This window comes from Pongo pygmaeus, chromosome 22, assembly GCF_028885625.2.
Source record: "Pongo pygmaeus isolate AG05252 chromosome 22, NHGRI_mPonPyg2-v2.0_pri, whole genome shotgun sequence".
NCBI lineage: Eukaryota > Metazoa > Chordata > Mammalia > Primates > Hominidae > Pongo > Pongo pygmaeus.
Genome location: NC_072395.2, coordinates 52349879 through 52362195, shown reverse-complemented (window position 1 = coordinate 52362195; position 12317 = coordinate 52349879). Strand labels below are relative to the sequence as shown.

Genomic DNA, 12317 nt, shown 5'->3' with positions numbered 1-12317 from the left:
TAAATTTGGGCTTTAGAAGACTCCATAGGAGTCCTAGGTGATGAACTGAACCTAGCTTAGCACATAAACAAACTGAAAACCTAACTAGAAATTTGCCTTTGTAACCAGACCTGAGCAGACAAGCTTCAGCCAATCACAGGCGGCCAACTGTTCAAACCACTTTCAAATAAGGCAAATACTGAGTTATAACCCAACCTAGCTGTGTGTACTTCACATCCTTTTTCTGAATGTCATTTCCTTTTCTCTGGCGATAAATATAACCTGCACGTGTGGTGGGGCAGAGCTTTGTGAACCATTTTTTGGTCTGGACTGCTGCCAGATTCTGGAATCACAAAAGCCAATTAAGATCTACAAACAGCCAGGCACAGTGGCTCACACCTATAATCCCAGCACTTTAGGAGGCCGAGGTGGACAGATCACCTGAGGTCAGGAGTTCAAGACCAGCCTGACCAACATGGAGAAACCTCATCTCTACTAAAAATACAAAATTAGCCTGGCATGGTGGCGCATGCCTTGTAATCCCAGCTACTCGGGAGACTGAAGCAGGAGAATCGCTTGAACCCAAGAGGCGGAGGTTGTGGTGAGCTGATATTGCGCCACTGCACTCCAGCCTGGGCAACAAGAGCAAAACTCTGTCGCAAAAAAAAAAAAAAAAAATCTACAATTGAGTTGTAATGTTGTCTTTTAACATGACCTAATTGGAAAAGAGATGCTCTCGTATCTTTTTTGCAGTCTTCAAAATACTTTTAATTTTTTGCAAAGCTTTAACGGCCAAAAAGTAAATCAGAATTGGGAAGACAAGGGATTGGGAAAAGGGAAAGAAGAGAAAAAAGAGGCCAGACAATGTGGCTCACGCCTATAATCCCTGCACTTTGGGAGGTTGAGACAGAAGGATTGCTTGAGCCCAGGAGTTCGAGGTTACAGTGTGCTGATCATGCCACTGCACTCCAGCTTGGGTGACAAAGCAGGACCCTGTCTCTTAAAAATAAAATAAAAATTTTGTTTAAAGAAGAATAGAAGGCCGGGTGCGGTGGCTCATGCCTGTAATCCCAACACTTTGGGAGGCCGAGGTGGGTGGATCACGAGGTCAGGAGTTCAAGACCAGCCTGACCAACATGGTGAAACCCCATCTCTACTAAACACACAAAAATTACCCGGGCGTGGTGGCATGCGCCTGTAATCGCCGCTACTCGGGAGGCTGAGGCAGTAGAATCGCTGGAACCTGGGAGGAGGAGGTTGCAGTAAGCCCTGCACTCTAGCCTGGGCGACAAAGTGAGACTCTGTCTCAAAAAAAATTTTTTAGTTTAATTTTTAAAAAATAAAATAAAATAATAAAATAAAATAAAAAAGATACTTTACTATGAAATTCAAATATCAAGTATACCCACACTAAAATGCGTTTCATTCAGTTATGAAAGTAACAGTATTAGTCACATTGAACTAAAAGTAGCTTTAGAAATATTACAGGAGATTAAAAAGCTCACATAGAGATTATTGGAGGGGAAGGGTACAAGCAGGGACTGGAAAAAGCTGGAGGATGTTTCTCCTAGCACATAAAAAAGCCACACAGCAAAACAACCCTTTTCTCCCACAGGTTCCTCCTTTCCTACTCGCACCCGGCTCCTCTCTGAGTTCAGTGCAGCCACACCTAAGGGAACATGGTTGAATGTCCTTTCTCTACCTGTGTAACATGTAATGACTGTATCTGCCAGTAGCCATTTCTTACCAGCGTGGCCATCCCTCAAACTTAGAACTCCTTCCCCATAAACAATTACAAAAGCAATTACAATTTTCTCTCTTCAAAGAATTCACTCCTGAAAATGTAGGATGCCATCTTTTATAAACACTGGCAAATAAGTTACAGCAGACTCTGTGGACCCCATTTTAATAACCACAGAGAGAAACTTACAGAAAGTGTAATCAGGCCAGGTGCAGTGGCTCACACCTGTAATCCCAGCACTTTGGGAGGCTGAAAGTGGAAGAATCACTTGAGCCCAGGAGGTCAAGACTAGCCTGGGCAAACAAATTTTTGTCGAGATAGGGCCTCTACAAAAAGTTTTTGTAGAGACCACATCTCTACAAAAAATTTAAAAATTAGACAGGAGTGGTGGTGCATGCCTGTAGTCCCAGCTACTCAAGAGGTGGGAAGATCATTTGAGCCTCGGAGGTGGAGGCTGCAATGAGCTATGATCACATCACTGCACTCCAGCCTTGGCAATAGAACAAGACCCTGTCAGAAAGAAAAAGAAAGAAAGAAAAAAAAAAGGCCCAGGCGTGGCGGTTCATGCCTGTAATCTCAGCACTTTGGGAGGCCGAAGTGGACGGATCACAAAGTGAAGAGATCGAGACTATCCTGGCCAACATGGTGAGACCCTGTCTCTACTAAAAATACAAAAATTAGCTGGGCATGGTGGCGCACACCTGTAGTCCAAGCTACTTGGGAGGCTGAGGCAGGAGAATTGCTTGAATCCGGGAGGCGGAGGTTGCAGTGAGCAGATATCGTGCCACTGAACTCCAGCTTGGCGACAGAGTGAGACTCCGTCTCAAAAAAAAAAAAAAAGAAAAAGAAAAAAGGAGGAAGGAAGGAAGGAAGGCAGAGAGAGAGGGAGGGAGGGAAGGAGGAGAAAGAAAAGGTAATAAAACAAATAATCAATCAACAGTTATTTATTGACTCTCTACTTTGCACAAGACATTGTGCCAAGTCCTTCATGTGAATAGATTCTTAAACTGCTTGTTTGGGTGAAAAAAAAAGTACAGAACTAATTGGTACAATATAGATATAGAATACACTCAGGATAATGAGGCAAAAGTATGGCCATTTATTAAGAGTAAGATTAAAACTTGGCCGGATACGGTGGCTCAGGCCTGTAATCCTAGAACTTTAGGAAGCTAAGGCAGGCAGATCATCTGAGACCAGGAGTTCGAGACCAGCCTGGCCAACATGGTGAAACCTCGTCTCTACTAAAAATACAAAAATGAGCCAGGCGTGGTGGCGCATGTCTGTAATCCCAGCTACTTGGGAGGCTGAAGCGGGGGGATCACTTGAACCCCAGAGGCGGAGGTTGCAGTGAGCCCAGATCACGCCACTGCACTCCAGCCTGGGTGACAGAGTAAGACTCTGTCACAAAAAAAAAAAAAAAAAAAAAAAAAGTGAGATTTAGGCCAGGCACAGTGGATCATGCCTGTAATCCCAGCATCTTGGGGAGGCCGAGGTAGGTGGATCACCTGAGGTCAGGAGTTTGAAACCAGCCTGACCAACATGGCAAAACCTTGTCTCTACTAAAAATACAAAAATTAGCTGGGTGTGGTGGCACACATCTGTAATCCCAGCTACTCAAGAGGCTGAGGCAGGAGAATCACTTGAATCCAGGAGGCAGAGGTTGCAGTGAGCCAGTATTGCACCACTGTACTCCAGCCTGGGCGACAGAGCAAGACTCCATCTCAAATTTAAAAAAATAAATAAATAATAAATAAATAAATAAACTTTAAATATTTTCTTTGACATGACAATATTTAATATCTCAATTTTTTTAAAGTCTTCTGAATAGAATATCATCTCATATAGAAACAACTCACAAAAATGTTTTACAGAGCACAAGAGCCCCTTGTCATTTTCATGTGCCTTGTTTACAAGAAGGACTACACTTTGAGGGTTTCAAACAAATGCTGTAAAAGGTACATGCCTGTCCCAAATCTAATATCTGGATGCAAACCCTCTTTTAACTAAACTCAACTCCTTTCTTAGAGACATGTAAACCAAAATATCTATTTTATTGACTTTTGCCAAATTTAATGACTCATGTATAGGGTGTTAGGGTGTTTGTTTGGAGTTTTTGTTTCTTGTTTTTTTTTTGTTTTTTGTTTTTTGTTTTGACACAGGGTCTCCCTCTGTTGCCCAGGCTGGAGCGCAGTGGCACGATCTTGGCTCACTGCAGCCAATCTCCCCAGGGTCAAGTGATTCTCCCACCTCAGCCTCCCGAATAGCTGGGACTACGGACGCACACCACCATGTCTGGCTAATTTTTGGTAGAGATGGAGTTTCACCATGTTGCCCAGGCTGGTCTCAAAATCGTGGGCTCAAGTGATCCACCTGCCTAGGCCTCCTAAAGTGCTGGGATTACAAGCAAGACCCACAGTGCCCGGCTGGGTGTTTCATAATATAAGGAAAGGTAAGACAAATCTGGATACTTAAGCCCTAGAACCAAATCACCTCCAAGACCAAATTATATAACTATATAATATATAATAATCTCATATATAGTAAGATTTATATATAACTATATAATATATAATAATCATATATATAAGATTTATATATATAACTATGTAATATATAATAATCTTATATATAAGATTTATATATATAACTATATAATACATAATAATCTTATATATAATATTTATATATAACTATATAATATATAATAATCTTATATATAATAAGATTTATATATAACTATATAATATGTAATAGTCTTATATATAAGATTTATATATAACTATATAATATACAATAATCTTATATATAATAAGATTTACATATGTAACTATATAATATATAATAGTCTTATATATAATAAGATTTATATATGTAACTATATTATAATAATCTTATATATAACAAGATTTATATATGTAACTATATTATAATAATCTTATATATAAGACTTTTATATATAACTATTTAATATCTAATAATCATATATAAGATTTTTATATTTAACTATATATATGATTTTTATATGATTTATATAATATAATGTAATATAACTTATACAATATACATAATTTATATGATTCATATATAATTTGGTCTTGATGGTGATTTGATTATATATGGTATATAAAGTATATAATATAAATTAATATCAAGTAATTCTTAATTTTTTAAAATTTTATATTTACTACGTTAATTTTTAAAACAAAATTGACATAAAGTCAATATATATTATAAAATTTTATATAAATAAGTATAGAAATCACATATAAACTTATATAAATGGTAATCACACATTTAATTTAATTAACACTTATACCATCAATATAAAAAAGACAATGGAACTAAAAACATTAGATCAATAAATTAAAGGCTCTGTTTGCCACAACACAACACTTACTGAATCTGTAAGACTCAGGCCAACAAAGGTATTGCAGTTTGGGGCAAGCATGGACAAATAAATATAGACAGAAAGGTGCAGAATGATGGAATTTCTCTTAAACTTCTGGCATATGGACTCTGGTAATTCCCCAGGATCAGGCCTATGAGAACCAAAGGAGGAGGTGCATGCTCCCCACCAAGGTGCCCTCCTCCCACAGCTGTGCTGTGGATGCCTGGCACATAGATCTGCCCCCCCGCATGGAAACTGCTCCAAATTCCACAGCTTCATGGCTGAATTTTCAACATTACAAAATCCCATCAGACCTGATGACAGGTTGTTGGACTAAATCATCATTTTAATTAATCACATTCTCTACACATCTTTTCCAACCTGTCCATAACTATTCATGCCATTTTATAAAGCACTTATTCCCTTACATCTTTTCAGAGATGACTTTGCTATTTCAAAGAGTAGAGATGCCTTCATTTTAGGCAATTTTACTTTTAATTAACTACTCAGAAGGCAACTCCTTATTCGGTCCAAACCCCTGTCTGCTCTTTCTCCAAAGCCTTCTAAGATACCCTCTTGGGAGCACAAATCAGCCTGGGAGGCAGCTGGCCCAGGTCCAAGCCACCTCACCAACATTATTTCCACTCTATCAACCATGCCTCAGGGCTTGATGTGGGATGGGAAAAAAGTTATATTTTATTCCACAATTTTGGAATAGGTGAAAAACATTTCCAAAAGTCTTGACTTATGTTTCTTCTATTAGAAAGGTAAAAAGAGATGGAGACAATGGGAGGGGAAGACCATGCTTACGATTAAGCCTCACAAGACAGGCAATTGCATCCAGGTCCATTGCCAGACTGTTGGACACATGGCATTGCGTTAAGTGCCATTTCTCAGCCCTCATCCCCAAAAAAGGAGAAAAAGAAGAAGACAAATGAAATCTGTTTGCTCCCTGTAATCCCCCAAACACCAGTCATTTAAACAGAGCCCAGTGCATTGCTCATCAGGCTATTCAGGGCACTTGAGTTCTGCCTGGGCTGGGAGCCTGCAGAAAAGGGTCTTAGGATCCAGGCCAGAGGAGGGAAGAGGGGAGTGAGCACATGAGCTAACCTGGCCGGCACTGTCGTCTTCCTGCACCCCTATGCCCTGGCTGTAGCATGGGGCCCCTGTCCTCCAAAATCCTCCCCCTTGCAGGGTCCCTGATCAAGGAGCTCCTGTGGGCCTGCAAAGTGCAGCTCCTCACAGCGCCTGCTGAGCTGACTCCCAGGGACACAGCATCAGCTCTTGGAAGAGTCCTTCTCTTTATGGCCCAGAGGGAGGGGTGTGCATAGCACCCCATCAGTTCCCATCACGGACACACTCCTACTCTTCACCTCTCCCCCTTTGCCCCTTCTCCACCCTCCAGGGTGCCATGGCCCATGCTGGCCCCCCAGGCTGCACTGTCTGTCCTGAGTACTGGCTCTACAGGATCTGGGGGTATTTGGGGTGTCATTGTTTGGAGCCTCGGGGACCTCAGTGAAGACTCAGAGAGCTCCGTTTTCCTATCCTGTTACATTTACTTATAAGAAAGGATTGTTCTCTGTCCTAAAGTCACCCAGACACTGTTAGCTACTAGACCGTGTCGGAGTGATCTGACAGCAGCGCCTCTTATTGACACTCACTTGGCACCTCTCGTTTAGTGTCTTGTACAGTTAGGAGACTTTCCAACTGAGATCACCGTACTGTAGTATAAAGCACACTGGATTCGAGCCAGAGACGACCTGTGTTTCCATCCTAGCTTGAAAGGCTGCTTTCTGAGCAAGGGCTCTGATCTCCAATTTCTTCATCTGCAAACTGGATGTAACAATGTCTTCCTCACGGGGTTTTGGTGGGAACTGAAGAAGATGATGCATGGAAAAGCATTTTGTACCTTAGGCTGAAAACCTGCACTGTCACAGCACACCACCATCCCAGTGCACTGTCACACGGGCTATCTAGGTAGGTATTTGGATGGCTATTTTATAACAATGCTGAGGCTCCAATAAATGAATGAATTTTTCAAGAATGACACTCAACGATCTAATTCAAGAGTCATATTTTTCCCATGATATTTACTTTGTCAATCAAGATGGAGAAAGGACTGAGAAGCCCAAGAGCCACTATGAGGGTCTGTCCTTAAAGATCGGTTCCCGGGGCTGTGCATCTTGGAGACAGCAGGGACTGTCCTCTCTCCCTTTGTCCCCCCTGCCCCACTGTGGCCTTCTGAAAGAGAGGAGGGTCCTAGAAGAAGTCACGTGCCCTCTCCTGCTCCCCAGGGTCTCTTAACCCAAATCCGTCCAGAACGTGGTAAAATGTGCCACAGCTCTTTGAAGTCAACTATTAAAATTGAGATGCAGCCACAGCTGCATGTATTTAATTCCTCATAAGGAGATTACAATTTGCTTTTCCTTTCTCATCTATTTCATTCAACCGAAGTCAGAATGCCCTTACTGATGGGGTGTCAGGCAAGAATCTATTTTTTAAATGTACAGGCTGAAGAAATAAGTAGGAAAGGCTTGGCAGACTGACTGCCACACAGTAGCATGGGCACAAGAAGCCACTCTGGGGTTTTCCTGCCAAGAAGCTTTTGAGTGAAATTTCTCTACCCATGAAAAATCATTAGCACTGACGCCGTGGGGATAATCAATTCTCATTCTTATGGCTAAGGCAGAAATTCTCCCATGATGTGGTTCTGGAAAGTTCTTCTCACACATACTGATCATAGACCCCGATCTACTAAATAATATTAGCTAATAATTATAGTAACTAATAATTATAACTGAAATCCTAATTAATATTCATTAACAGTAACTAATAAATAACAATTATAGTAGCAACTAATACTAACTAATAGTAGCTAGTAAGTATGAATAACATTCACTAATCATTAGAACATTTCTTGAGTGCTGATAAACACTTGACACCATGCAGGGCACCCACGCACATCATTTCATCAGTCCTCATGACAACACTATGAGGTAGGCACTATTCTTATCCTCATTTTACAGACAAGGAAATTGAGGCTTAACAAGGTGAAATAACTTTCCCAAGGTCATACAGTTACAAGTGGCACTGAAACATTTGCTTAGGGAACCAAAACTAACTTGGCTTTTCCAAGACTCTGGGATGAACGTTGCCTCTCCAGGTCATCCGAAGCTAACTAAATTATGGGCCCAAACTTCAAGAACACAGGACAACAAATAAACCTTAAAATCCATTAACTTATTGATTGTCTTCTGAAGAATATGTAGACCAGGTCTACAGACTATATAGAGGACTGGCAGGTAAGAGGTAAAGTTTTCAGCAATGAGCATCAACAACATATTTAGAGCCCACCAAAACCATTTTCCCCCCCAAAAAATATTTTTTATCCAATAGTCAAAAAATTTACTCCTTCTAGATCAACTGAAAGTTTCAGCAGTCATCAATAGCCACAAAAGATTTTGCAGAGTTTCACATTTGGAGTGTGTTCTCATCTTTTTCGGCTAATTTGTTCTAGAGATCACTAAAACAATCGCTGCTCAGTTGTGCTTAGCAGAAGGGACAGCCAAGCTATTTTCTCCTGCTTTCTTCTCACCCTCTCTGGAAACCTCATGAATTTTCGGGGCTGGGAGTGGTGGCACTCAGCGGCTGCCTTTGGGGCTGTCACCCCAGCCAATGGCTTACTCTGGGTACCGTCTCTGGCAGAGTGGCTGCTGAAATCCCAGGCGAAACCTGAGATCCTCCAGAAACTAGATATAAAAGGAAACAGCCGCCTTGCTGGTCTCTAACTCTTGGGTTTAGTAAAACTGTTTTTTCTCTCCACAGCCTTCCTAACTGCTGCTAAAATGCTGGTCGAAATATCAGTCCAAGACAGACAGACACACTATATAGGTTCAAGCCTAAAATCAAAGTCTGACCCATTTCCAAAGAGAAATGCGTCACTTCATCACCCCTATTTCTTATGGCAGGTCCAGCCTGCACAGAATGAAGGCCAGAATTGAAGAGGTGGATGGTCTCAAGAAAATTAGACAAAGCACTGTTATGAAGGTCGGCTTTCAGCTCTTATTTTGGGGCCGTCCGAATGCCTGGAGTGTTTATAACTGTGGCCTGAGAGACGTCTGCTCTGGTCACTGTGACATCACTTTCCTCAAACAATGTATTACACATGCTAACTTTACACTTTCAGTATGGTTACATCATTACATGGCATATACAACTGATTATACCCCGGAGTCATTTTAGCAATCTGGTTCATCATCCCCTCCAAACAGTGTTACACAAAGTATCATTTATTTACAATTTTAAATTAGTTTAAGCCTTGCAGAATGAATGGCAGAAACACACACAAAAAAGTCCCTACTTCTATGATATTCACAAGGCAACACAACACGAATCATATGTTAAAAATTCTAGCGTCAAGCACGCCTCCTTACTTGAATCCCTTTTCACACCCAACCATCCAGATTACACCCTTTCCATGCTTTTTCAACACTATGAAATCAAATGCAGAAAGCAAAGGGCGCACATACTTATTGCAGAGCCACAGCTGACTACACGCAAAAAAGAAACTGAAGGCCAACGTTGGCCATATTTCCAACTCTAAGTTATTCAGAAAAGAGTATAGGAAGAAAGAGTCCACCAGACACCTACCGCTATGGACCCAGAAGATGTAGCAACAAACACTTTGATAACCATTTTGATAGTTGGAAAGAGGACTCCCCCCAACACACCCCTGTTAGGGAATGCGCCGCTAGACAAATCCTGACAGTGACACAGGCAAGCAAGTGCCAGGTCGGGGCTGGCGGCAGCCCAGGGCTCCACTGGGCTCCAGCACTCCCGCTCCAACTTAAGAGGCTCTTGTCTCTCCAAGGAGCAGCAGAGGCATCTTGGGCTACCCCCTCCATTGGCCCAGGAATATTTTGGGATCTGTCAGGAAAATATTTGATTGGTTGATAAAAGCAGCCACTGGACCCTTTCCCTATCACTTTAAACGCCCGACAACAGTCCCTAAAAGGCCAGGCTGTGCTGTGCACCAATCGGAGACCTGTGCAGAGATGCCTTGGGGCAAAGGGAGGTGGGGCCCCGGTAACAGAGCAGCAGGAGGCGAAAGAAGTGAGGGAGGAGCTCTTGGGAGTTGGAAAAGCCCAGAAAACACCACCTCAGTCTAGGAGGAGGCTGGGTTTACAGGGCTTTTGGCAAACAAATAAACTGGAAGGGTCAGAATAGCCACAGAGGCCTTTAAGTAAAGAGCAACTTTGTTTTTTTTTCCTGGCAGGTTAAAAAAATTTTTTTCAGTAAACTGTCATACAACAGAAATTCCTTTAAGAGTGGCTGTTTCCAGTGTGCTCTTTCCCACCTGTTTCTCCTAAAGAACAGAAACTGACCAGCCATGGGCCATCTAAAGTTTCACTGACATCCAGGGAGGCAGGGAAATAGCCCCTGGCTTGTCAATACTCATGACTGCAACAAGCTAATTGTCTATTTTATTTACTTGTCTCTGACTTGAAGTTTATTAACTATTTTAAAGTCCTTGGAAAAAAAAAACCGAAATAATCTGTTTATAATAGGCTCTTTGTTTATATAGGTATTTTGTGTTTATTTATATATATTTGTGTTTATACATTTTAATGTTTATATAGGTACTTTGAAATGTGTTAAAAGTTAGAGAAGGGCCGGGGCAGTGTCCCACACCTGTAATCCCAACACCTTGGGAGGTCAAGGCAGGAGGACTGCGTGAGCCCAGAAGTTCAAGACCAGTCTGGGTAACATAGTGAGGTACGACTTTACCAACAACAATAACAAAAAAAAAAAAACAGCCAGGCATGTTGGCAGGTGCCTGTATCTGTATTTCCAGCGACCTGGAAGGCTGAGGTGGAAGGATCCCTTGAGCCCTTTAGCCAGGAGTTTGAGGCTGCAATGAGCTATGATCGCACCCACGGCACTCCAGTCTGGGTGACAGAACAAGATCTCATCTCTAAAACAAAACCAAATCAAACAAACAAACAAATTAAATTAAAGGAATACAAAATCTAGCAAAGAAGCCCAAATGCCAGCTACCCAAATTCTTCTGATAAGATTTCAAAATCAAGATCAAGGGCATTAGGGACAAAGGGCTAGGTTTTCAAGAAGCATTTGGGGGATATTTAGCTCTCTTAGATAACTGAGTCTCTCACTGTCTGTCTGTTCTCCGGCTCCCTTTTTAAAATCCCCTGCTGCTCATCATGGATTGCGTGGCACCGACGTTCTGGAGCAGAGAGGAATCTCGAGGCTTCTGTACTCCCTCTTCACCTGAGTCCCAGAGCCCCAGAGGCATGTTTCCCACCCCCTCAGGTAGGTGCCTGCAACGAGAAAAGACATCCCAGTCCCTGGAATATCCCAGTTTCCGGAATATCGCTTAAATGCCTCTACATCACAATGAATGATTGAGGTGACTACCAACATTTAACTTTTGGCTTCAACATGCAAAGTTAGCTGCTCCAAAAATAAGGTCCTTGATAAAGATGATTAATGGTTCCCCAAATTTAAGTCAGTAGAATTATAAATTTTATTTTAAAGCACACCAAGCATTACAGATCAGTTTAATTTTTCTTTTCTGCATTTTCAAAATTTCTACAGTATGTATTATTTTTTCATACAATTATATATTTTCACACCTTAAAGTCTGCCACATAAGCATGCCATATTTCTCCAAATATTCTTGAAGAAAGTGGAGGCGTATTTTCTAATGACTTTGTAAGTTAGTAACATAAACTATAGCTGGATTCTCATGTGCTCTAGAGAATACGCATCTCTTGATTATATCAGGTGAAAACTGCCCTCAATAATGACACCTCCTCCATCTGCAAACCATGGGGAGAAACTAATTTCCTACTCAAATAACAGCTAACAACTTGTAGGTGTTGTCCATCTGCCAGATCTGCTCTAGGTGCTTTGCATAAGCCACTTCCTTAACCTGTATAAGGACCCTAAAACTGTGTTCCATTATTATGCCCACTCACCATGAGGACATAGAACTAGAGATGACGGGAATAGGAAATGGCATATCCAAGCCTTGAGCCCCACCCATTCCTCTCCACACCACATGAGAAGCTCCTGAGATGCTACCCTCAAATTCCTAGTGCTCCCTTTTCACTATGAATTTTTTTAAGTTTATTCTTTTCAAAATGACCATAAAAATGTACAAATTAAAAATGTGAAAACTCCAGCTGA

General features: G+C 41.5%; 1 protein-coding gene across 1 annotated transcript in view; it reads right to left on the bottom strand.

The window, feature by feature from the left end:
• SH3BGR (SH3 domain binding glutamate rich protein) overlaps positions 1–9993 on the bottom strand; it is a 66185-nt gene extending 56192 nt beyond the window's left edge. Inside the window, 2 exon segments of the mRNA XM_054468786.1 lie at positions 9759–9965; positions 9967–9993. Of these exon segments, the coding sequence (XP_054324761.1) occupies positions 9759–9965; positions 9967–9993 (234 nt within the window).
• Between the last annotated feature and the right edge of the window lie 2324 nt (positions 9994–12317).